Source organism: Musa acuminata, chromosome BXJ1-8, assembly GCF_036884655.1.
Source record: "Musa acuminata AAA Group cultivar baxijiao chromosome BXJ1-8, Cavendish_Baxijiao_AAA, whole genome shotgun sequence".
Taxonomy (NCBI): Eukaryota; Viridiplantae; Streptophyta; class Magnoliopsida; order Zingiberales; family Musaceae; genus Musa; species Musa acuminata.
Window position 1 is genome coordinate 206,318 of NC_088334.1, and position 27,944 is coordinate 234,261.

Sequence of the window (27,944 nt, forward strand, 5' to 3'; positions counted from 1 at the left end):
GGAGAAAATGCATTTTGTTTTGCATTTACAATGCAGAATATTAGCAAGCTCACTAATAATGATTTACATTCCTCAAGCTCAAACCCACTCTATTATTCCACACAGGAAAACTAAAGCGAAAAAACTAAAAGTAAAAAACGGAGACAACAAACGACTTCGCTTTGTATCCAGACCCTCCAATATTTTCTGGGGCTAAAAATAAAATTTACTGACATTTACAAACTAATTGATTAAGTTAGAACTTTGTCATCGCTTTGACTTGGCTCAAATTCAGAAGCAAATATTATTTTAGTCAATCTTAATCAGATCTTTTACTATTTCCGACACTTGGGGCGGACCTGTTAACCGTTCGCACACTGTACTGCTCATATACCCTAGCCCGGTTCTCAGCCCACCATTGTTCTGCTTGCTTCTCACTGAACCGCTTGCGACTGTATAAGAAGCAATGCGAAAATGCTTTTAAAACCATCAAAAGTTATAACTGGATTTGTACATAATTGTTTATAACAGTAATATATGAAGCAAAGTCTCTAACAAGCATTTGTAAGCCACACTTTTGACCAATGAAAGATAATTGATGTCACATACCATATTGGCAAGCATGTAGACATATATCTTAAATGCTCTGTTCTGATGTCATACTTGCAACTTAGCATCTGCAAGAAGAACTTAACTAATGCCAACTTGCAATTGTTTGGGCTTGTCACTACACCAACAATAGCAAATTCTATGTCCTTCAGATGTAGTGAGAGATTTTTAGTATTATCTGCTTTTGACAGAAATTGAAAAGACAAGATAAACATACCTAAACCGAACCCGTTTTAGGTCTCTCACACCTTCAGGCAAAGAAGTAAGGGTGATGTAGACACCTGGCTCATCTTGCTCAACCCATTCTGTTTCATGATTGGGATCAGCATCGATCACTTTACTTCCATTCCTTGATACTGGGGTACCTAGATTATTGCAACTACCAATGGTACTTTGTCCATTGGAACCTAGCACTTCACTGGAACCATTTGCATCTTTTTCACGAGAGGTCAACAGGCTGCTTAATTTCTCGGCAGTTGCATCTGAAAAACTACTTGAGTCGAGATTAGTGTTGAAGGATGCCGAGGAAGAAAGTTCACTGTTTTCAGCTGCTCCCACAGGCAATCTTTCAGCCATGTCCTTTAACTATTGCAAACATGTCAGAAACAGATGGAAGATGTAAGACCATAATCAAACAGTGCAAGATGCAAATGACTAGAATTACTAAATGACATTCCTGTGGACAAAATTTCCAGAATCAGTCATGTAATCTCTTCAATAGTGTGAATTATATTACAGAATATTTATTTGGTCAGGAAATGCAATGAGTATAAAAAACTTATGGATGCTGGCATCACAATTACATTGTTTCGCAGCTAGTTCTCAATCATCATAGTGAAACGGATGCCTGTTGTAAGAAACCATTTGGATGTCACCCTATGAGCTGCGCGTAATAGCTCAAGACAGCCGTATCATCCTCTACTGGAAACCTAACTTAAAACCTCTTTTGATGATTGAATGTTTGGCATGTGGTTTTTAGATGAATCCAAGAAAGACTTGCATATAATTTTTACAGATTTACAAACAAGCTATAATAGCTCTTCAATAGATTTATTATGGTAGATCTTCAAAAAGAAAGTTTGTAACTACTAACTATATTGATGTTATAAAAGATAAATATGATAGTATGGTTATTAGTATAAATTAACCTTAGGGAGTCCTTATCTTGTTTCTTTTTTTGGTAAAGAACAAACTTAATAGTTATATACAAAGTTCGCCTTACCGGTCCATACCGATATACTATGCGTTGGTATAGCGAGGCATACCGATGACACAAAAAATGACCAAAAATAGCTCCAAAAATTTCTAAAAAATACAAAAACAAGTTAGATTAGGGTTTCGAAGTTAGAAATAAATATAAATTTATATATAATTTTAGTAAAAATAATTTAAATTAAGAAAGATTAGTGGCACATATATTTTTCAGGCTTTGAGGAGTAGCTTTGTGGTATGTTTCAGATTGTCCTTCCGTTAATATTGAATTATCCAAAAAGAAATTATTTGAATTGTTAGATTATTTATTAAACAACTTAAATATTAAGGTTCAAATGAATCAAGTAATCGATTGATGAATATACTTGGTTCTACCACCAAAAAGAATGATGAGACTCTCTGGGCGATGGATCGAGGTCCTCGATATTATATATCTGTATTTCAATTTAATATGTTTGTTGGACCTAATCCTGAAATTGATCCCATGACATATTATACTGATATACCGTATGTTATTCATGCATCAATATGGTGATAATCGTAGTTTGATCGTTATGAACCACATGTGTCTGATGCGGCTCCTAAGGTAAGTACGATTATGACATATATTGGTGTAGAGGTTGGAGAATGCCAGAACTTCTACTTTTGCCATTGATTTGGTCTTCCATATCATAAGATCGATCACCGTATTGCTATTAGTCATAAGATTCTTCATAATATGATAACTGTGAATACGACAAGCTTTGCTAAGTGTCTACGTCGTGTAGGCTATATCGTATCTGCTCAAAATCCTCCACTGTCATCCCCTTCCCCTTCCGTATATAAACTTGACTAGTACCTCGTTTAACTCCATGATATGAATCTTGGATGGCATGCATAAAATACTACTCCTCGATCCATGCACCACCCTCAAATTGTGTAGACGGGACTATCGACTCCCCAACGTCGCCGCCATCATTGGTCGAGGCACTGCTGTCCATGTTGCTGCCATGTCTCCGGGGACCGAGCGGGTTACTAAATGCAATTGAGAAGATGTCTCGTTGCCTTATTCGATTCTTTCCAACGGTGCAACTGATGCTACTTCATTTCCCTTTGCCTTTGCCTTTACACACTGGGCGAACGACTGTGATAGTTAGGTGTCTCTAGTTCCTCGAGTAGTCTAACTCAATATGAGTGAGACTACTTAAGTTTTGTAGAGTTCAAGAGAGTACAAATGAGAGAATGAGAGAAATATGTGAATGAGAAAGTAATTGAGAGAGTAGATGAGTTAGAGAAAGTGAAATGGGAAAAATGAGGGGGAAGAAAGGGTTTAAAAACCCTTAGATTTAGTTCAAATGATCAAATGGATCGTTTGAATTCAACAAATCCCAACCATTGATCAGTATCAATCGAAATCCGATTGTTACTGATTGGTACAGGTCAGTAACAATCGGATTTCAATCATTCTGACCAGTACATACCTCGTATCGAGCGATATAGGGTCCCTAGTTATTGGCGGCCTGGTACAAGGTGGTCCACGTGCTGGTCTCCTATCGGACTAGTACATATCGCCCAATATAGGTCAGCATAGCAAATCTTCATGATGTATTTTATTTGCTAATAATTTATTTTAATTAATAAGAATTTAAATAAAATTCATTCTACCTAATCTAATTCTAAACTAAAGGTTTTAAATATGTAAAACTAAGGTTGAGTATATGAGATATAATTTTAGTAATATTAAGGGAAGAACTAAGGATGGAAAAGATGTTTCAATAAGTTTTAGGTACCTTTAGATCTATTACTAAAGATTGGGAGATAGATATTGTTAATAGAGTTAAAACTTAGTGGTTAAAGTAAAGAGAGATGTTATAAGTTTTATATAATTGTCAAACTACCTTTAAGACCAAAAATTAAATATAAAAGATAATTGTTAGACTAATGCGCTTCATGGACTTGACTTATGGGTGGTTAGCAAGCAACTTATATCAAAAGTTTCTATCACCGAGATAAATTATTTTTGAATATTTAAGTATGTATCCAAATAAAATGAGGAAGAATCGCTTAAAACGATATAGACATGAGGGAAACATCAAAAAAATTTACTAGAAACTATAAATAAAAATATAAATTAATTCATTTAGGGATATTGCTTTATATAGAACTTTTTTAAGCTCTGCATGATATTTCAGCAAATCAATTCTGTACTAAAATAATAATTTAAGTACATGTTTGCCATTCAAAGCAAGTACCCTTACTTGAGCAGTGAGTGACTTGATTACTTCTTTGGCCGCTTTGCATTTTGCAGCTTCTTCTCCAGCAACTGAAATAGCTTCCTTCAATTGTTTAGTTGTTCTCTCTAACTCAACCTCTTGAAGCTGAGCTTTATAAGTAAGATTTGCCACCTACAAATATGTTGCTAGAGATGAATGAACTACAACCGCTATGTTTATATAACCATATAGAAATCATTCTTTGACTAGCTCTGTGAGAAACTACAGTTACCTCATGATATCTCTACCTGATATAAGAACCTATAGATAACTAAACAAGATACTCAACAGCAGATTTAATTTCTTTATCCAGTTGGCAGCATTCACCCACATAAAAAAAAAACAATTTCCAAATGCAAAATACCATGTTTAAACCAAGAAATTTTCAGCATGTTAAAATAGCATACTTTATCAGTCCTATTATTGGCATGCAGGTAAAGTCACCATATGAAACAAGTTAAAATTGAAATCAGTTTGACTTTCATAAAGTAATTTTTTGAGTGATTACTTGTGTGTTCAGTATTTAAATGCACCATTCATGTTAATTGGCAAGAGATCTGGTTCAATGGACAGTCAAATTAGAGTTTAATGGTTCTATCTCTCTGATGATGTCAGAATGGCATCTTCCCTTAGCAATCACTTCAGTAACCACCACAAGTCCCTGCGACATTAACTAGGCATCTTTAATTGGATGTTCTCAGCACAGAAGCTATCTATACCATCTGAATTAACTGGAAGCTGAGTTTCTTGAAGGAAATAGGCATTGCATCTTGAACTGGAAGTAATCCCTGGACCTTTGGTTTCTGTTACGCTCTTCTTAAAAATTACAGGTTCTGTTTTATATCTTTAACAATTTCCACTCTGGATCTCTCAAATTCCAACGCATAGTAGTGTTGTCTAATTAACAAATCGGAGGTTGTGAATAAACTAATTCCTTAATGCAGGATATTTTGATTTATTTTTCTTTTAAATACATCTTGTTAGTTTAGGGGTTGCAAATTTCAGAAGTCAAATAGCACTTCTTCTATGATCTCACATTACTTACCTATACTGCCTAGGGTAAAAAAAAGGAAATTTAAAAAAGATAAATTTAGTGATTAATTGATCATTTCAGGGCTAATTTGGAAATCTCATCTCAATAAGAAAGTTTAGGTTTGATTGGAGGAAAATACCAATCAAATATATTGTGAAAAGGAAAGAATATCTACTAAAACAAATTTGGAAGGATATCTTCCCTAAAGAAAAATTAGTATGATAATTGATAAGTCTTGTATAAATAGATGAAATTTTCTTTTCTTTTGTAATTTTTCATTTTTCCTTGTACTTGGGGTCTATAAAGAGGGAAGAGTGTTGTAATCTTAATGATGGCTAGATGAATAGAATTTTTTGCATACAACATGTACGATTGGTGTGTGATAATATTTTAAGCATACTTTGTATTTTCGCCCGAACTATCGACCGATATTTATTGGTCTGAGCGTGAATCATTACATGGACCATCCCTTTTTGGGTGGTCCCATCCAATCTAATTAAAAATCTAGGTTGCTGGTTCAATTATGACTCATGATCACAAGCCCTCTTCTCCATCTCAATGTGCGAAGCGTTATGCCTGCTATCGTCCTCTTCCACCTATCCACTTGCTGCCCTGTCACGGATTTAGCTGTTTTTGCCTAAGTTGTGTGGCACCCTTGCGTGTCTATCCTCAAGGGATCAGCCTCCCCAAAACCTTTTATGGTCCCTTAAGGACCTACAAAAGAAAAGATGAATTACAAAAAGCGTTTAACTCGAGATCCACAAGCAGCCATTTCAGCAAACACTCGATAGACAATACAAGTTACAAACATGGACTTCGCAAGCTCTGAATGGTCGCACGACAAAGGGTCTAAGGTGGTCCGCCACAGCCCCACAAGTGCCCATATAACACTACTACAAAACAAGGTAGTAAATCAACCCTAAACACTACCCCAAATGCCCATCCAGCCATATGCCACCTGAGTAACTCCTAGGTGTTGTATTGGTTGATACTCCGCGCTACTCTGTGGAGCAAGAAAACCTCCAAAATGATTGCTTGGATGACCATTTTCTAGGCAGTTTTACCTTGCATGATGACGATACAACCTACGTTTACAAGCCTGAAACGACCACCAAAGCCAACTAAAATGAAGCTGTCAAACGTATTACAAGCCCTCTACATGTTGTGCAAAGTATGAACAAAACCAAAAGACACGAACATACATGAGCATTACATTAAACATCCCGTTTATAGCTTTGTTCATGACATTCTCTCCCATTTATCCCTTCGACATCCTCGTCGAAGCCTTTACAAACGCTGTATCTCCTCGCCTTTGTTGAATCTTCAATCTTCAATCTTCTGCTCTAGCTGCAACGCGTCTCTTGGCTCACAGTTGCACTCCACCACTATTTTTGAGTAGTCGAACTTTAATCCGCCACACTGCTTCAACTCGTAAATGACTCTGACTTTGGTGTAGGGTCAATCGAGTTGTGTTGATCCTTGTTGGTTCCTACGGATACTTCAGATGAAGGAAAAAACGTTCCTTGTTATGCGTCAATCTCTCAAACATCTCATGTCGCTTGAACTGAGTGGATTCTATTGGAGCTTTAACGAACATCGCCTTGTAGACTTTGAAGTTTTTTGGGTCTTTTCTCTCGCAAAATTTGCCCATCGATTTCTATTCTACTCAATTGTTGTCTCCAAGTAGGTTCACATCATTTTTACTTTCAATTGGTATTCTATTGGGAAATAAAACGGACAATCTACTCTCGATAGCACCGATCACCATTAGTAAAGATTTGACAACTATTGTCTTCTACTAAGTTTCTTTGAGAGGTTTTTGAACCTGTGCAAAACTCCTTTACTGGATAAATAAAAGAACTGGGGTACTCAGTTTCACCCATTCTCTTAAAAGTTTATAAGACAAAGGTTACTCGATTTCGCCCGCCTCCTTAAGGATTGTGCTTCATGCATCGAGCTGGTTACTAGCCTTCACCTGTTCTTTGCTCACACTTCCGAAGCACCCGAAGTGTTTGTACTCCTTGCGTTGAATTAGCTATTGTGATTCGTCTTCTCATTGCAATTGAACTTTTGGACTGCAAGAAGTTTTGCCCGTAAAGAGTAAAATTTCACCCTGACTTGAAGCAAGTCTTCAATAGTTTTGATCGTCTTTGGGATTGTACCGTCTTCTCCATCATCTCTGCAGCCTACTCCTCTGAGTAGAAAAAGTACAACACCACATACTGCCTATTTCATTCCTTAGTCGAGCACTCCTACATCAGCCCGAAGTTCTCCACTTTCGGTTATTTTGATGAGAAGCCCATTAACACCGATCTTACGAAGTTCCCTAGTCTCTACCCTTCAGCCTTGTTTGCCCTTCAGCCTTATCTCGATACTTCGAGTTTGCCTCTACATTCTCTACCTCCTCGGACCCCTTTCACGACCACACGCTCTCCGTCCATGAGTGCAAGGGATCGATGACTCCACGGAAGTCCCGTCTCTACGATACCATAGCGTTGTCATGCCTATGGCTATACTATCTGTTGTCTCGTATCAGTGTCCCTTTCTTCGTGATCGATAGATCCACCTCTGCGACATTATGAAACTCCTCCGAGTCCACCTCCTCTCTAACCGACGCTCAATTTTGGGTAGCTGAGTCCCTTTGGACTCTTCGTCACTTCCTCGCCCCTTTAGAACCTCTGCTTTAACACCTCTATGTTCTCTTAGCAATTCCCCTTGGTCGATGGAAAGACAGACTACAACTCTCATACATGGCCTCCACCATCATGTTACAGGGCCCACATTGATTATGTTCTCCTTAGCTTCCTTAATTGCAATGTTTGCTTACTCGGCCTTGTCCTCTAACTTGTCGGACTCAAACGAATATAAGATCTAGAGCAGTCTGACTCTCCAGCCGCTTTGATCATACCTTTGTATGATCAAGTCCCCCTCATGGGACTCACTAGTACATGCACTTGGAATTCCCTCTCGGTGGTACATAACCCCCATATGCTGATGATCAAGGCTTTTATCCGATGCAAAATTCAATGCACGCACAAAAGACCTACCTCTACGATACCATGACATTCACTCCTTGAATCCATAACCCTTCTTGTTGTCATGTTGTTCACCAAAGTGGAGCTCCCAGTAGCTCCCGATCATACCTCTGCATGATCAAGTCCCTTGCAGGACTTCTCCCGTGTGTGTCGCATCGCGTCGAACTATTCACCACGATCCGTTGCACCATGTCGTCTCCTAGTGATATCTCCATTGCATTCTGATCTTTATGGGATGAACTCAGACTGTGATCTCTCTATGTGTGACCTCTACTAGCATATTGCAAGGCCTCCGCCACCTTCAATTGTGTTCACTCCTTTGGCAATCGACCTTCGTCCACCCGCTCTCGGGCTACACCCAAACGAAGCACAGCTCTAGGACAGTCCATCATGTGCCTAGCAACTCCTGAAGTCTACCGACTTCGTTGAAGTTGGTGCGCCATTGTCTAGATCCTGGGCCTTTGCCCCCCAACACAATCTCCGCTGCGCATCGCTTCCTTCGCGGCAACTCAAAAGGCAGCATTACGGTATATTCTTCAAGAGTACTCGCCTTCGTGTCCTCTTACCTCGTTCCAAGGCCTTTTGACCCCAACTTTGCCTTCGTAAATTAAGTCGTCTTAGTTCCTCTGTCAACTTCTTCACCAAGATAAGGTGTATGTGTCTTAAAGCTCTCTTCAACTTTAGCACCATGCAAGTTGAGTCCGATCTTCATATTGACTCTACGTGTGCCTTCGTTTAGTGTTGCCTTGAGTCGCTCCCCCCCTTGATCTCGCAATGTGTCTACCAACACATTATCTCATGTGAGATCATGCGATGACTCCTCGTTGCTCGCTTAGTCCATTGAGCATTGTGGAGTTATTATCTTAAGGTACACTTCAACATATGCAATCCGTTGCACATGATTATCCCTCTGGAGAACTAGGACTTATCTCTCCTGGATATCTGTCCCGTTGGAGAAACTTCTCTCTTCGCATCCTTCCCTCTGGAAGTTTCGGAGACCATCATCCTCTTGGACTATTCCGCCTTACTGAATAAACTATGCACTATTCAATGCACTTGCTATATTATGACTCTTCACCAATACAACCCTCAGTGTGCCCCTCAAGGCCTAGCAATATGCTGAACTCGCTGCACACTTCAATCTCCTACAGATATTTTCTTCCCATGTCGAAAAGAAAGTTATAATGCTCCATGGCATTGAGTTTCGGTCTTCTTGGGATGGCCATAGGTAACCCATCGTCCGCATACAAGCCCTTGCATGAGTACCAAATTCTTCGAGTTAGCAATTTCCCTCACCTCTGTGAACTTTACACAACTCTTTCGATCGTTGAGCAACCCATCCCACCTTGCACAGTCTCATTCGTTGCCAAGCACCCTACTTGCCTTGAGCACCGTCAAGTTTGGTTGCCAACATCGAGCCATAGCTCTAACTCAACCATCCCAACCTTTGTGCACTACACGTTCTTCATAGCTTACTTGTCCTCGTGGTGCTGCTTGCGCGAAAGGGTTGGTCATTCCTCTAAATGTTAATCTCGGATGCTCACTCCTCTAAGTGACTCCTTTCCCTACGTCTTTGCACCTGTTTCCCCCAAACGGTCGTGCATGCTAGCCGCCCTCCACATAGCCCCGCTAGGTCCCCCACGTTTGCTTGCCAAGTATTTCTAAGTATGCTTGTCCCGCTCTAATACCATCTTGCATGGACTTAGCTGGTTTTGCCTAAGTCGTGCGGCACCCTTGCGTGTCTGTCCACAAAGGGTCAGCCTCCTCAAAACCTCTTATGGTCCCTTAAGGACCTACAAAAGAGAAGACGAGTCAGAGAAATCATTTAACTCGGGATCCACAAGCAGTCATTTCAGCAAACATTTGACAGACAATGCAAGTTACAAACATTGACTTCACAAGCTATAAACAGTCGCACGACAAAGGGCCCAAAGTGGTCCACCGTAGCCCGAAGTCCCCACAAGTGCCCACATAACACTACTGCGAAACAAGGCAGCAAACTAGCTCTAGACACTACCCCAAAGGTCCATCCAGTCATATATCACTCGGGTAGCACCTAGGTGTTGTGCTGGTTGACACTCCACACCACTCTGCAGAGCTAAAAAACCCCAAAAATAGCTATCTGGATGGCCTATTTTTGGGCAGTTTTGTCTCTACGCGACGATTGCACACAACCTACGTTTACAAGCCTATTACAAGCACTCTACATATTGTGCAAAGCATGAACAAAATCGAAAGACGCGGACATACATGAGCATTATATCAAACACCTCATTTATAGCTTTGTTCATGACAGCCCATTGCATGTCGCCCACTGCCCGTCACCCACCGTCGACTTCTTAGGTATACTTCACCTCTTCGTTGTCTTTTCTTCTTCCTTACTCTTTCCCCTTCCTCCTCTTTCTTCCTTACTCTTTCTCATTCCTTCAAATTTTCAAGTAGTGACTCATAAAGCTAGAACAATCTCATGTTGGGGCTTCACTATAATTTAAATAGTATTCCTTAGATTCCATCAACTTGCTTACCATTTTGAATACAACTTTGGAACAATAAAGTTCAAATGCTAGTAATAGATGTACAAGCCAATCATACACACATATATCGAGAAAATCCAACTTCATAAATAATCTTCACCTCATGCAAATATAATTTAAAACTATTTATTTGATGGCCCAGATGTAACACACTATGCTTTCCTGATGGAAAGATATTGCAGAATTCATTAAAAACCAATATTAGCAAAATTATATAATGCAGCAAAATTTATGAAAAGATATTGAATTAGTTATATAATAGGTGGCAGTCCATGTATCGGCACCTAATATTTCAGATGCAGATCTATTACATAGTAGCATATGCACGTAGAAAACTTTTAAATAAGTATGCCAAAATTCAGGAAACTGAAATAACAGCAGCAGCTATGAGTGTATAATACAAGTAGCATCGATGTACCAAGAGGCGAAGGACATCTATCTTTTACAAATTGGATTGAACATAGTATCCATGTTGCAGATCAAGATGAGACAGAAAAGTTTTGACATCAATAAGGAAACTTTAAGATATTCCTCAGAAAAGTAACAAGTATATCACATTTAAATCTATCACAAGATATGCTGAAGTAGGTGTGGAAGTACTCAGTAGTTCAAACATACCCAGTGTAATTGGACGCTGGATCAGAAAGCAACATAAATATATCCTTACGGATGCTTGACATTGTAAATTTACCTGAGCCCTTAACTTCAGAACCTCTTGGCTTATGCTGTCAGTTGCACTCTTTGAACTATCAAGAATGGTTCTCAGAGAAGTAACTCCCTGAAGAGTTGGGTTTGGTGTGGTAGAACGAGGGGGGCTGGCCCTTCTAGAAACAGGTGATGTTGCTCTGGAAACAATTCTTGAGCCAGGAACAGAAGCTGAAAAGAACTTTTTCGATGTTCCAGATGCTGGATTAAAAGATTTTGAAATGTTAAGGACACCCCACCATGCAGTTCCATTTGGGATTGGAGAAATGCGACTGCTAATAAATTCAAATTTCTTGTTCCTTTTAGAAAATCCACTTTCCATTTGCTTAAAGGACTCCATTGAAGAAAATCTATGGATTTGCACATTTGATCTTGGATCCAATTTATCCTCCTCGATCATGTCACTGAACCCCTTAATCATATTTCCTCGTTTACTAGCTGCAGAATGAGATGATGAGTCAGTTTCCAAGGGCTTGCTTAACTTGATAAAGCAGTTGTCACATACACGATATGGTTTATGAGGATTTGGTGCCATAGAAGCCCTAAGAGATTTCTTATTGCTGCACGAATGGCAAAAAACAAGTGCACAATTATAGCAGTTATGACGCTTTCTCTTAAAATTAAAAGGCAGACGGCAGCCAGAGCACATAGACTGATCAACTCCAGACACCCATTTATGGATACAAATTGCTGCAGTAAAATTAGTGCCACAAACTACATTTCTAACTTGTTTATCCTTTAAAGCTTCAACTAACGTAGGGGAATTTCGGTCATCAGTATCATGATGTCCTAATCGACCATTTGCTCCTTTACCCCATGTGTAAACTTCAGTTCTTGAAGTTAAGACAGCAACATGATAAGCACCACATGAAATCTCCTCGACAAAGTTCTTAAGGAGCTTCCCTTCAACACGCACAGGGAGCTTTCCATCTGATTGAGGGTTTCCAAGTTGACCATAAACTGCACTGCCCATTGTGTAAACATGGCCTGAGGTAGTAAGTGACACTGTTAGGCTATGCCCACAAGCAACTTGACAAAAGTTTGGTTCAACCAACGCAGCTACACATGTAGGCACTAGTCTATTTTCTTTGTCACCATGTCCAAGTCGTCCTTTGTCACCATCCCCCCATGTAAATAGCTTCCCAGAAGAACAGTTGCTAGAACTCGAATTTCCAGAAATAACTTCTACAACCGCAGCAGTATGCCAAACACCACAAGCAGCTCGAACTGTGCGCAATCCCCTAAGGGATCCTACTTCCCGAGGTACTAAAATACTTCTGCGATCTCCATGACCTAGGACACCAAACGTTCCATCTCCAAAGGTGAACAGTTGCCCTGAAGAGGTTACAACAGCTGTATGCCAAGGTCCACAAGAAACTGATGAAACATGTATACCCTCCAAGGGTCCACTAACCATTTTTGGAAGCCAGTGGCTCATTTCATTTCCATTCCCAAGGAGCCCTAGTGTAGAAGTACCATCACCCCAGGTGTAAAGGTCACCAGACAATGTAACAGCACATGTATGATGCTCTCCACAGGCTACAAGTTCAATATTCATATTTACAAGAGCATCAACTAATCTTGGTTGAGAGACATCGGTCTTTACTCCATGCCCAAGCCTACCTCCTGACTCCTCGCCCCAAGTATAAATCTCTCCTTGCTTGGTGACAAGAGCAGCATGTCTCCCACCACAAGATACATTTTGCACATCTAGTATTACAGCAGATTCTAAGGCTTTTGGCACAAGAGAGTCCATTTTAATAACTGAATAGCTACCAAGTCCCAGATTTCCACCACCTAGAAACCCATTTCCGGTCCCTTCACCCCATATGAATACATCCTCTAATGCATCTCCATCATCATGACCTGAACCTTGACTGGATGAGCTTACAGCACTTGACAGACTGACCCTAAATACATCTGTCGCAATGACCCTTGTATGCCCATTTATACTGTCTGAGCATCCAGAAGATAATGAGTGGAGTGACTCAGTAACAGAATCTGAAGGAAAGAAAGACTTTGGAGGTACTTCATATGAAACAACCTCAGAAAATGACTTGTCCAACCCATTTTTTGTGGGGCTTTCATATGGACTTCGAAGTCGAAGAGTATCACTGCCATCCTGGATTAAATATGACTCAGCAATTTTCTTACATAATAGCAAAGTTAGAGAAGATAAAATGATGAACATAGAGGACCTTCTGCATGCTATCACTGCTACCAAAGGGAGAGTTTAAAGGAGAACTTCTACGGGTGTATGTTCTTGGACTATTTGTACCAGATGACACTCCATCACTTCTGGATTCTGTTCTCCATCTCCGATAATGGCTGCGTGATATCAATGTTTTTAGACCAGCAAACCAGACTTCAGCTTCATCTTTATCCTTACATATCTTGCATAGAGAAAATTGAAAATAGAAAAAGCAACATGGATGCTTAAATGTTAAGAATTACTAAAGGACAAGTTAAGAAAATTATCAAAGTCTTGACTACACTTACAAGATCTAGTGATCTCTCATTATATATGAGAGAAAATGACTGGCGCTCCTTCTCAGGTTGCCGGTATCTCTGAAAAATTGCCTGACAGACAGATATGTATTAGGAGTCAATCTTTCTAGAAAAATTTTTTTTTTTCTTTCAGTGGATTATTCATTTTCACTTCCATTTGGTTAAGTCACTAAGAAATTACTATTCAAGACTATTTGCTTCAAAATATTACCACTTCACACCTGTCTTTGTCAGATCACCTTGTTGTCTCATCCATTTTTGCCAGCATAATATCTCATTAACTGATTAGGCAGGGTCCTAGATTCATCAGACCATGCATTGGTGGGAGCATAGAGCACTGGGTTCACCCTTTTCTTTGGATCTTCTGGTTTTTTTCATTGTTTGACAAACAATTAGTCCATGACATGATCAAACCTTTATTGGGGATTAGGTTTGTAGTGAAAATTTATCAGCTTGCTAGTTTTTAGTGGTTATTCCACAGTCTGCATAGTGAAAAATTAATTCTCTAAGAAAAATAAGATTTGATGGGTGTATTTTAGAATCTAGATAAAACAAATAGAGAGATAAAGTGGATTCTAATAACTAATCATAAAGAAATAGGGAACTCTGAAATTGCAAAAATTTATTATAGCAAAACATATTTTAGGAGAAGTTCAGTGTAATGTAAGGTAAATCTCAATAAGTGATCAAGAAACAATGTAGGAACAATAGATACATAGGGCTTTCAAAAGGGTCTCTAATTAAGAAATAGAATATAAATAAATAAACATAATACATATAGGTAAATAATTCAGGAATTGTTAATAAGGCCCAAAATCAAATAAATAAACATAATACAACCAGGATGGCATTCCTCAGCATGTTAATGGTTTTTCATGATGAGAAACAGAAACTACCTATGATATTTTTCATAATATTCTACTTCTGTTTACATAAATGAATGGATAAACATCCATTGATATCCAAAAGTTATATAAAGTGGAAATGAGAAGCATCAAATTTTCTCTTTAAGGATTTAAACAATAATAGAACTCCAACAGGACAAATGAACCACCCCTATGAAATACCCTTGTGATGAACTAGAGTTCCAACCTTTTACATTTTGTTGTACGTTCATGATGAACAGAATCCAATACCTTTAATGATACAAGTACCATGTGAGGTGATCCACTGACAAAGAAAGAAGACATGGTAGGTGAAAAGACAACAGTGACAACTATCCAGCAGATATGTTACTGGTATCACAGTGAACAGACAGTATAAAAAAGGTGGTCAGGAAACAGCAGAATGGGTCCTTTCTAAAACAGAATAGTTTTATACTGATATTCTGTTACTATCAGCAAAATAGCTATAAATCAATGATCTTCAAGAATGAAGAATGATAAAGAGAAAAAAAGTAATGAAAGAAAGGAGTTTTATGGCTAGAAGAATATTCAAAGTCTACTAATTGCAAATTTCACCAATTCTCAAAAATAGTAGGATAGGTCATGCATATGCATAAACATGTATTGGCTTCCCCTAAGATTCCTTGGTCTCTAAAACATATGCACAAACCTGTTAGAAAAAGATTCAGCAGACAAACATAGTAAGAAGCAGTTATCCATGGTGACACTTGAGATGGGAGTAACTGGCAAAAACATATTACTTCCAAGGATGACATTCTGTCAGCAAAATAAGATATAAAGTGGATGATGTTGGCATCCATCCACTGACTTGATATATGCATAGGATTAGAAGAAGACACATTTGGTTTCAAGCGTAGATGTTTTGACATGCAACAAAGTGACAAGTTCAATCATTTTCTGAAATAATCTAGCTAAACAAATATCTCTGGAAGGTAGCAGCATATTTTGCTGTCTCCTTATGAAATATGTATCATCCAGAAATGCAATGTCAACTTTTTTGCGACTAAAGCTTATTTATAGTTTCAAGAATGAGACTATTTAATGTGATCAAATGGATTTTCCCCATGGCTCCAAGTATACTTCTCAAAAGAATAGTAACTCATATTTTTGCAAAAGAAAAAAGTTATTAGTCCATAACTTATGCAACAATTCTTAATTGGTGAAACTTCGAGGCTCTGAAGGCTTGTGCTATCACAAAAAAGGAACTTACAGTGCGTTGTCCAGGCATGATTCTGGCTACATGGCTTAGTTTGACATGTTTCTCCTCTTTGCCCGAGAACCATATTAGTACAGACTCATCCTGAAAATACCAAAAATGCCATAAATGAACAACCAATCAATAAACAGTAATAAACAATACATGCTGACAGCTGATAGAAGTATCAAACAAGTGATTTCCAAGAACTCTTTATAGGTGCACATGTTCATCTACCAATTATTTTCTCAAATTCAAGGAAGATAGGAGGTCCCTAAAAAAGAGCAAAGAGGGAAACTGTTATTGAGTTTACGGGTTAAAAATAATAACAAAACTCAAGCATAACCTCATGGGCTTATACCCCTTATAATGTAGTTACGAAGCATCATGGAAGAAAGCTTTTCTTTCTTCACAACTCCTCATCCTCAAAATTCATCTGAACATATCCCTTGAACTCTTCAAATACAGCTCCTATGGCTTAATTTCCCTATCCTATTCAATGTCAGCCACAGTAGGTCTCATATCTTTAGAGAAAATGTGGGAGTATATAAATTTCCTAAAATTTCTACTAAGATTAGCAATGAGAACAGTGTTGTCATGAGGTGTTGAAGTGTTCATCTAGACGCTCAGGGAAGGCGAGGTGAGGCCACGGCACCTGAAGAGAACCTAGGCAAGGCACCTTCAACTAGGCAACATCTAGGCAAGGGCCTTCAACCAGCCATCATGTAGGCAAGAGCCTTAGTTGAGGCATTGGGTGACTAGGAGCTTGCCTAATACTAACCTAAGCTTCTGACCCAATAAGCTTTTACCCTGCCTCCCACACACAATTTGTTTTGTATGTTCCATATATACCACTTTGATCTTGAATTCATGCAACAAATTTATATAAAGAAGATAAACCAGCTGAAATATCAAACATTATATAATCTAGTGTAGATTAAGTACAAGTAAGCACTTTAAGACACATCTTGATTTGTGGAATGTCATTGATCCTATTTCTCTAAATAAAATTGATGATTTAAATGAATGATTAGTTGAGAGATAGATGCTAACACGTCAAATGCAGAAGATGATTTAGTTTTTAATTATCACACTTTGACATGATGTGATATACCAAGGGCAGCTGTGGTTGGGAGAACAAGGACATCTGAAAGACAACAAGCAACAACATAGACGAGAGAAACAACATCAAGTTAAAGATAGTACATGTTGAAAAGAAGGAACTTGATTATGATAAAATAGAGGAATGATTGAATGATAAAAAATAAGTGGTAAAATAGATAAGCACATGGATGATATCGATGATGATGATGTGGTGGACCTTGATGATCATTAGAATTCTCGAATTAATAGATATTTGACTTTTGTGTTTTCTATTTAGTTACCATTTTGATGATCAAATACTCTCTACTTATGTAATTTGGTGCTTTAATAATAATGGTCTTAAAAAGAAGTTAGGTGAGGATGATGTGGTGCAACACTATTTGTCAGATATTTCTTCTATTAGTGAGGTTCAAATCCTATCTCAAGCCATACTTGATCGACGTGTTATGACGCGTTATAGATATCCTGTCACTAAGGTGCTTGTTCAATGAGCCAACTTACCAATTGAATATGTCACTTGGAAGTCTTACAAAGCATTGGAGGAGAAGTTTCCAGAATTCGTTGCTACTCAACCTTAAGGACAAGGCTGTTTTGGAGAGGTGGGAAATGTTAAGATTCCTTAATTTTAGGAGTCCTTAATTTTAGGGATTTGATATTAATCTTTATTTTCCTATTTAGTTTTTCCTAGTTATGGTAGGAGTTTTTGAGTTTTTCGTATTATGTTAGGAGTCCTTTAATGCAGTAAATTAGGAATTGCTATTTTTATTTTTGTTAGAAATCCTAGTCCTAGTTGACTAAGGATTAAATAACTCTATATATATGTAATGTCTTTGGCTATTTTTCTCAAGTAATCAAATAAAACTCAAAGCCTTTGACCAACTTGGAGGTTGATCCCCTCGAAGAAATCAAAAGGAGATTAATCCCCTTGAAGTGGCCAAATCCCCATATATTTTCTTAGATAAAGCCCTAGGGTTTTATCACATGAGTATCAGTGTCAAAGGATTCAAATGATTAAAAGAAGAGTATACCCAATGTCCAAAATTTGACCATATCAATCAAGAAATCCAAGATGAAAACTATCATGAAAATATGGACTTCATCCTTAGAGATTGTTACCTTTTTCGGTCTACTAAATTGTGTGTTTCTCGATCCTCCCATTGAGACTTGTTTGGGAAATACACGTATGTGGATTAGGGGGTCATCTTGGTCGAGACAAGACCATTGATCAATTGAGGATAGCTTTTACTAGCCTTCCATAAAGCTAGATGTTGCTCGAGTAATGTCGTACTTGTCAAATTACCAAAACTCATAAGCACAATACTAACCTATACACCCCCATTACTTATTCCATATTCACCATGGCAAGATGTGAGTTAAAGATTTTTTTTCCTTGTATCTCCCAAAACAGCCCATGGCCATGACTCTTTTCTGGTTATGTTGTTAATCGATTTTCAAAAATGACTCATTTTATCCAATGTAACAAGACCAACAATGCTTTACACATTGCTAAATTATTTTTTCGATAAATGGTTAAGTCACACAGTTTACCCTCAACTATGATATTTAATAGGGATGTGAAAATTGTTTGGCACAACATTGAAGTTCTCTTTAGCCTTTCACCCTCAAATAGATGGTCAAATTGAGATTATTAATCATTCCTTGGGAAATCTTCTTAGATATTTAGTTTGGGAGAAACTAGGAAATTTGGTCTTAACAATACCCATGATAAAGTTTGCATACTATAACTCAGTCAACCGCTCCACTGAAAAAGGTCTATTTGAAGTTGTCCTCAACCATACTCCTCGCACACGCATTGACCTTGCACCACTTATATTTGACTATCGTGCCTCAGAACTAGCTCACTTTTCCACTCAACATATTCATGATTTGCATGCTAAGATTCGACATAAACTTGCCCTAAGTAATAAAAGTTACAAACTTGCTACCAATGCACATCGTATAAGTCAAGAGTTTCAAGTTGATGATTATGTCTTTGTTCGCATTTGCCTTGAGAGATTCCCTAAAAACTCATTCAAGAAGTTGTATGCCCAAGACATTGGTCCTTTTCCCATTATCCAAAAATTGGGATCTAAAGCATATATGCTCGATTTGCCTTATGACTTAAATATTAATCCAGATTTAACTCCATATCATGGTACTTTTGAGCAAGGATTTTAATTTCGAATGATACCATCTGTACCAGGCGGTACGTACCAGCCCGCCAGCAAACCGGTACGAGGACCGCCCGCTATCGGATGGTACCATTGATTGGCGTTGTTTCCCCTCCAATCGATCGGTAACGGTCGATTTTGACCATTGTCGCCCACTACCGAGCGGTATTAGCCGAGAGAGGAGGAAGAAGAGGGAGAAGAAAAGGGAGAACTGGAGATCCGACGCCGCTCTCCCTTGACGATCCCGATCCGTTGTCGCAGATGAGATGTCGCCTCCTCCTCGTCTGAGGCGACGAGGCCTCGACGTCGTAGGCGATTTCTCCTCATCCGTACGGGGAGAAGAAGCCTTGGCGGGGAGAAGAAACTGTTCCCCACACGGGGAGAAGAAACGAGGCAACGTCGTCGAGGCATCGCCGACAACTTCTCCTCATCCGCGTAAGGAGCAGAAGCCTCGGTGGGGAGAAGAAACCGTTCCCCACACGGGGAGAAGAAACCGTGCGTGGGAGAAAAAACTGCCTCTTTCTCCCCGCGGTTTCTTCTCCCTACGTGGGGAGAAGAAGCGAGACGACGTCGCCTCCTTTTTTTATTTTTTAACTTTCATATATATATATATATATATATATATATATATATATATATATATATATATATATATATATATATATATATATATATATATATATCGAGCGGTACGCTTGTACCATACCATACCGAGCTGAGATCAAAACTCCGGTACGGTACGAAATTGCAATCCTTGCTTTTGAGTCTCCTTATATGGCTACTAGTGTCCCTCCAAGTGACAATCCTACCAAAGCACCTACTCTCTCACAACACAAGGTTGACGTAACATCATTCTTGATAACCACCTTCGTATGTCTGATACTAACATCACTTTATACTTTCTTATCAAGTGTCATGATCGTCCAGCTTCCGATGCCACTTAAATTACTTTTGAGGAACTTCATGACTTTACACCAGACTTAATGGACCATACCTTACAAATCACTCTCCGAGGTTGAATTCTTTTCACTAGGGGAGAATGATGGGGCATCATCTAGCTTTATAAAGAATTTGAAAAAAGTTTATTCTAGATAAAGAAATCAGCAAAAAGTCATCAATTAGTTAGCCTAGAAACTCTTAAGAGTTTTATGAAAAATTGAAGTCTTTTTAGTCTTTCTAAGTGCTAACCTCAGGACTCTACTTTTATATTAAATGAACTCTTTTATTAAGTACACGAAGTTGTTTCAAAACTGTTTAGGTCTCATAGAATTCACATTTTGGATTTCTAAAAGACAAACAAATTCCCTAGGAGGGAATCATTGCCTACATTGATTATAGTATGACTCCTAAACCCCTATAAATAGTAAGGCATGTCAATGGATGAAACACTTCATATTTGAATAAAAAGAATTACATCTTCTCTTCTAGTATCTTACACTACTCTCTAATCTCACACTTTTCTTTCTCTCTTTCCCTCTCTTCCTCCTCCCCTCTTCTCTTCTAGTATCTTATATCACCCATTCCTCCTCTTCTTCTCTTTCTCCTCTTTTCCTCCTCCCCTCTTCTTTCTCTCTCTTTGGCATCGTTTAAAAATCTTAGATACCAAACCAGTACTAGTTGCTGGCCAGACCAGTATGGATCTAGTATGTACTTTATATATCAACACACGGTATGCTAGCATACCAGTCACATCAAGAAGGATGGAAAAGGAGGAGGAGGAGGAGAAGAGGAGGCAAGGGGCAGAGTAAGAGGATGAGAAAGAAGAGAGGAGAAGAAAAAGAAGAGGAAAAGAAGTATTGGGTGACGAGTAGTGGGCGATACTTGCGCTAAGGATAAAGACTCTCCTAATTCAAGAGAGAGACAAAATAAATACAACCAAATATATGAAAAAAAAGGAACCCGTGTTAGCTTACTACCTAGTTCAAACATGTTATCAGGCCTAAACTAGGAAGTAAGTCCGATGCTAGAGGTTACCGAGAGGTGAACCGAACCCAAACCATCCAAATTGGACTAATCTGCATCTTGATTCACTGTTGGATTGACATCCATCTAGTATATAAAGGTTTCAGTGGTTTAGATAGATCATGCTCTTTGGTCTAGGTGATACCAGCTGATATCGACCCGTACCAAATGTCAGTACATCACCTCATACAAGTACCATAATGATCTGGTCATTGGTCTGCATCGGTACTAGAACCAACTTTTAATTCATCAAGCTCAATATTGCTTGGCATATGATTTTTTTTCCAATTTTACTAAATGGTGCTAGTCACTAGATTCCTTGATACCTTGGTTATACATGTCTGATAATTACCAAAATTGGCTTCTATCCATTAATCAGGTATCACGATCAATCTCAATCCTAATATCTAGAGTCAACGGTCAACAGAACTTGATCCAAGTCCCTTAAATCTTGGATTAAATGAGGTGATGTGAGCTCCACTTGTTAAGGCTCTCACGAATAATTTTCTTACAGGCAAACAAGATTAAACATGAGATATCATAATTGAACCATTCACATGTAAAAAAATCAATATCAATTACCAACTATTATATAAAGTGAATACAGTGTGTGTTTTTTTTCTCGGGCAAATAAAAGACCATATGCAAAAGCTTTAATAAAAAATGATCATATATTGTATAGCCTTTAGCTGTCAGCAAAACAGAATTGTACAGTAACTAAGGCTATTGTTTTTTATTTACATGACATAAAGGCAAAAGAGAAAAGACAAACAAAGACTTGTAAGTAAAACTGGAAAATATATTAGCAATCTTGAAATGTGAGAATCTGAATTCCTGGACAAATATACAAAGCTTACATTGGATAATCTAAATGGGCAAAACTTGGGTTTTCCTCTGCGTCCATACTTTAGCAAGTATGCTCCTTTCTTCAGAGCAGTAATAGCCTGTGAGAGATGAAAAAGAAAATCATGTTGTTTGTTCTGCAAGACAAGTTCGACTGTTCTGAAACATAGCCAGATTAGAGCATGTCCACTAGGAAAACAATGAAGTTTAGGAATATTATTATTTAGATAATATTTGTCCACAGAAAAGATAAGAGAATATCCATTAAGATAAACAGCATAGTTTAGGCATATTACTATGTAGATAATATCTGTGCATAAAAATGGTAAGAGAATATGCCCAATAAGATATTACCATTTGAAGTTTCAAAAAAGTTGTAGTATTTTTCAATTGGATGCTGAGGTCAGTGTCCACTCTCTAATAAAATTGACTCTAGTACCACTGCAAAATGTTTTCTTTGCTTTTTTACTAAAAATTTATTTATTGAAATCCCAGGACAGCTTTTCAATTTTTAACTAAAACATTAAGTTGGGAGTTACTAGAATCCGTAGTCTGGCTCTAGAAACAGTCCGACAGAGCATCAGCAAACTGAAAGTTTAAATTTGAAACATATATATTTAATATCTCAGACATTTCCTCAGGAAAAAAAAAACTCAGACATAATATGACACAGAAAACAGAAAATTATCATGAAAATTAGACATATGCTTAAGACATATTTCAAAGGAAAACAACTGGCACCAAGCAACAAAAATTATCCAACAAAAAAGCTAAGTACATGTATTTCTTTTTCTGACTTGTTATATTTTTATCTATTAGCTCTCTGTATATATAATTTGCTTAAAATTTAACACTGCATATTTGACTAAAATGTATGGAACAAGAAAAAGGAGGCAGCAAATAGACAAAATAACATAACGGACAAACTTTTGGACTCTTGAAACCATATATATGTATATATGTATATATGTATGTATATATGTATATGTATATATATATATATATATGTATATGTATATATATATATGTATATATGTATGTATATATGTATATATATATGTATATATGTATATATATGTATATATATATATATATACATACGTATATATATATATACATATATATATGTATATATATACATATATATATGTATATATATGTATGTATGTATGTATATATACATATATATATGTATGCATATATACATATATATATGTATACATGTATATATATGCATATATATATAAATGTATATATATGCATATATATGTATATATATATGCATATATATGTATATACATACACATATATATATAGATATATATATATGTATGTATTTGTGTGTGTGTATATATATACCATGATAGAATACCATTATGGTAAAAAAGGGAGATCAGAAGGAACTTATCAAGGATAAAGTTCAAAGTGAACTTCATCTTATTACTTTAGAGGGACGTAATCTAGATAAACAGCCGACCAGAATCTATATCTTCTATTATAAAGGCCTGTCATGGTCAGAATTCAGCAGTAATGCACAACTGAAAGATAATAGATGGTGGGCCAAGATATCAGTAGAGAAGTTCTGGATTATTTAGAATTTTAGAGTGCCTAAAAACAGACGAATGGCAGCTTATTTTATTGAAGAGAGAAAGTATGTCCACAGTAGAGATAACAGAGAGGAAAAGGTACAAAAGTAGTGAAAAATACAGGAAAACAGATGAGAAGAGAGATAAGGGCCTTTCAAACCCTGAGAAAGCTTTGGTATATCAAGGACCAGCTGAACAACAATATCATATTCTCTCACCAACTAGGACTCATGAATATGTATAAAACTGAAGCTACCGGCCAGCCAAATTTTTTTTCCATGTCAGCTAAATTGAATATAATAGAACTATAAAAAGAAATATTTATTGGCTTATGTAAAAACCAGTTGTGTCCCTTCTAGGAGGCACTCCAATTCAATAAGACTCTGAACATATTTCTCTTGTTTGAGGATAAAAATAGTTAAAATCCTGAAAATATTGACCTAAAGTAGAACTAATGACCTATGATACAACATACACATAGGCTTCACCCAAATTGATCCGAAGATAAAATATTGGGCACACCAAGAGAATAATTCCAAAATAGGCACAATATGCCAACAATAAGACTAGGGAAATTAAAACAAAAGTAAGGCTTAAGGGGCTCTGTAGATGCCACACTATGATACATCATGACCAATCTGTTTGATAAATGCAGATTTTATATGTTTAAGAAATAGATGAAGCTAAATTCTCCAACTATATAAACAGTAATAGAACCAAAATAAGTTTTCAGTTGTATCACAGACCTAACATGTTCAGTGGAGCAATGTTTATATAGTGCTGCGGCCATTTCCTCCTCTGGTCAAATCAACGAAGATAAATATATGGCTAATAAGTTGAAGCTAAATTCTCCAACTTTGTGAACAGTAATGGGACCAAGATCAGTTTTCAGCTGTATTGCAGAAATCAGTTTCCTCCTTTACCCAAGTGTTGTCCACCCAAATCACCAAATACATACCATATGATAGGTAGTCAAGAAATTTAAGGACTTGCTAGTGAGTTTTATTGGCACCATCTGAAACAATTAATAGGCCTCCTCTCCCTCTCCAAATGAAAAACAAGGACTCTTCATGTGATCATACCAAACTCTGAAAACCAAACGATAGAAAACTAAGAACACCAAACAGAAGTTATGGACACTGCTCCACACGAAATTGGATGAAAGAGAACCAAAACCATAAAAGCAGCATCACTTTTTCGTTCTTGTCAGGATAAAAATTGGTTAGGGAAAAATCTTATAAAATGCACAATTTCTAGAATGGCCTAGTTACCTCCATAAAGGGTTCTTATTAGATAAGAATATTTTCACTTTGCATTTATGCTTTAACAATATAAATGCCTGGAACAACTCTCTCACGACCTCAGCCAGTGGTTCTTTAGTGCAAAGAAAACTTAGCAATAAGACATAACCTACTGCAGTAATCAATGAGAAGAGGAAAGCAATATTGACATGCACATAGCAGTTTTAGATGTATATTTCATGTGCATGTAGCTGAACAAATATAAGAAATTCTCACTCTTACTTCTTTTGGTTCATCTGATTTTCTACCTAGCCTTTCTAGTCTTATGTTTTTTATTCAATGATAGGAATCTCACTGTCCTCTATTTTCCCCCTAACGTCCCTTAAGTAGTCACCAGAAAAGCAAACTCATCAGGAATGAGTAAGTTAGGGAGCAACTAACACAAATAGCAGTCAACATTCTGGTTAGGGCTTCAAAAATACCATAAACACTTATGAATATAAGAGTGGTCGACTGTCGTTACAAGAATTTAATCACTTCCAGAGGAGCATTTAGTTATTAATGTACCCTCGTAAAAAAAAAAAAAAAAAACAAAGTTCAATTTGCAAAAAACTGTGAGAATACTTCAACTAATATATATGGGAGCTGTAACCGAAAACTGAATACTCCAACCCTGAGACTAGTACGACAGCTAGTAATTTGTACTAGAACACACACCAAAGTCTACAAATGCAAGCAAAAATAGCATTTTAGAGAATAACAACGAAAGCTAGCAATATGGACGACTGTGATCGCCGTGGCAACAACAACAAAAGGACTCCCAACTTTTTTCCAGTTCAATTACACAAACCAAAAAAAAATATTTCACGGGGTATCCGTAAACTTTACCTGCTCGATGTCCCTCTCCACGTGGCCCGCCCTGCCGCGATCCGCCGCCGCCGCCATAACCGCAGCCGCAACCGACCATCAAGCTTCAATCTTTCTGCTCCTCACAAGAGAAATCAAAACCCCCCCGCGGCTGTGTCACAAACGAGGCCTCCAAATCGTTAATCCAATGAAAATCACTTGTGGGAAGATCTAAGCATTACGAAATGCTCCAAATGCATCCTTGATCCATCAAAACCCAGCCTCGATTCCGATTAGTAGAAAAAAATTCCTGTTTCGGAGCACTTGTTCGGATCTTAACGGAGGGAAGAGGAAAGAGATGGGATTTGAAAAGCGCTCCCCTTCCTGGCTTCGCTTAGCTGTAATTTTTCCTTGTAGCTATTGATCTAGCAAGTTGATCCATTTAGGAAATCTGATTCACGATTAGGACCTCGTACAAAAGATATTTATGAACAGAGATGACTGCTCCCCCCCTTCCCCTTTCCTCGCTTGGCTTTGATTTTTTGATTATAGGTTTTAGGAAGTCCATTTCTACGAATAGTTGCTAATACGAATACAAAATTAAAAATTAATATGACCCTCAATTAATCAAAGCTTCGCTCTTATTCTTACAGAAACAAACAGTCCATCGCGTCTAACTCGTGCGGTCAGTTATCGACTTTTACTTGCGCAATAGTCCCATAACTTTAATCTATTTCGGAAAGAGCCCTCGCGTCTAACTTGTGTGGTTCGGTCCTCCGCTTCGATGCAGGGTCATCTCACCGTCGGTGTGACGGTGATCGCTTGGGATTTGGTGGTGGCCAGAAGCTTACGATAATAATAATGGCGTTGTTCTTTTTAAGCGTGAGATGGCGAGGGACGTGAGCCCGGTTGATAACTAGCAGTCGAGGGATGGGTGTTGTAAATAAAGATCGTAATCATTGCTTTGCCATAAGGTTTAATGGTAAATTAATTATTCAGGGCCTCCATGGAGGGAGGAATGTATGTCATCACGACCGAACGAAAGTACTTTTATTTTTCTCAAATTATTAACTTCCATTACTCGAAAATTTGAGTTTCCATTATTAGCGTCAATGTCAAGTAAGCATTTAAAGAATCAGTATTTGTGAGGTCTTCTAACAGGCAGATGATTTACAGAATCAGTATTTTTGAGGTCGTGTAAATTATAGTGACCACACTATAGACTATAGATTATAATATTATTGAAAATAATAAATGATAAGAATAATTATTGAATAAGTTTTATTGAAGTAACTTTAACTTTAATATATTAATATGTTCCCTCTCTTATTTATACAGAGATTTTCTCGTATAGTTGAAAAAATCTTATTTCTATCAAATATAGGATAGATGACTGAATAAATATTAAAGGATGAGACATGATACTATAGTGGTGGGTCTTCAAGTACTGATAAAACTTGTGCTTTGGAGAGGATAGCATAATTTTGATCGTAAATGGAGTGTGAATGATCCTAAAACGTAACCAAATCTATCAGATAAGTGCTCTACAAAGGCATAACCCAGCTCATGTTTGAGCAAGACTTCTATATGACAGTGATAGAGTGAATTTAAGTGAATCCAATCAAAGTAACCCAACTCTTTATCAGCTCTGCATCAATTGAAAGTCCTTTTAAAGTACTTCAAATTCAGCAACCAACAACTTTTCACCTTTGGGTGATCGACTACATAAGAAATAGTAGTATGTCAATACACTATCCTCTCATCAAGTTTACCTTAGCAATGGGAGATAATGTGGACCTACTTGGAGGAGAGGGTGAAGGATTAGAAGATGAAGGGGCAAACTTCACGAGAGAAGGCCACATACTCTCCAAATTTTATAACATGGCACTGTAAAAAGCTCCAATCAATAATAATCAAACTCTTGTAAGGTGACACCTTATAACCTATTGCAACGTAGGATGCTACATTATTATGAAAATATAAAACAAAAGTTCTAAAAAAAAAAAATCCTTACCGTGAATAAAATATAAAAAGAACATCTAAGATGATTTCAACATATCAAAAGGATACTGTTATTCTAATTGATTTAAACATACCATAAACATTTATATAATGTAGTGATCTAATACAAAACTGAAATATGATTCATATTCCATATCAAAAGAGAGCAAAATCTACTTGAACCCATAAAATAAAAAAAGTAGAGAATAGTAAGACGTAGGGG

At 37.4% G+C, this 27,944-nt stretch overlaps 1 protein-coding gene across 6 annotated transcripts; it reads right to left on the minus strand.

Annotated features, from left to right (window-relative positions):
• LOC103994213 (PH, RCC1 and FYVE domains-containing protein 1-like) lies at nucleotides 1–26,253 on the minus strand. 6 transcript variants are annotated; one of them, XR_010515440.1, is made up of 10 exons: nucleotides 25,763–26,253; nucleotides 22,062–22,148; nucleotides 15,983–16,072; nucleotides 13,859–13,939; nucleotides 13,558–13,752; nucleotides 11,346–13,481; nucleotides 4,038–4,184; nucleotides 806–1,173; nucleotides 589–656; nucleotides 294–431 (listed from the first exon to the last, which is right to left on the minus strand). XR_010515440.1 is itself a non-coding variant. In XM_065194345.1 (9 exons), exons 1-9 carry the CDS (start codon nucleotides 25,817–25,819, stop codon nucleotides 299–301), a joined length of 3,294 nt encoding a protein of 1,097 aa, XP_065050417.1. In that variant the 5' UTR covers nucleotides 25,820–26,253; the 3' UTR covers nucleotides 1–298. The 6 variants fall into 6 exon arrangements, 1 of the variants encoding a protein (XP_065050417.1); XR_010515439.1 differs by having other exon boundaries at nucleotides 589–706; XR_010515437.1 differs by having other exon boundaries at nucleotides 589–727.
• Between the last annotated feature and the right edge of the window lie 1,691 nt (nucleotides 26,254–27,944).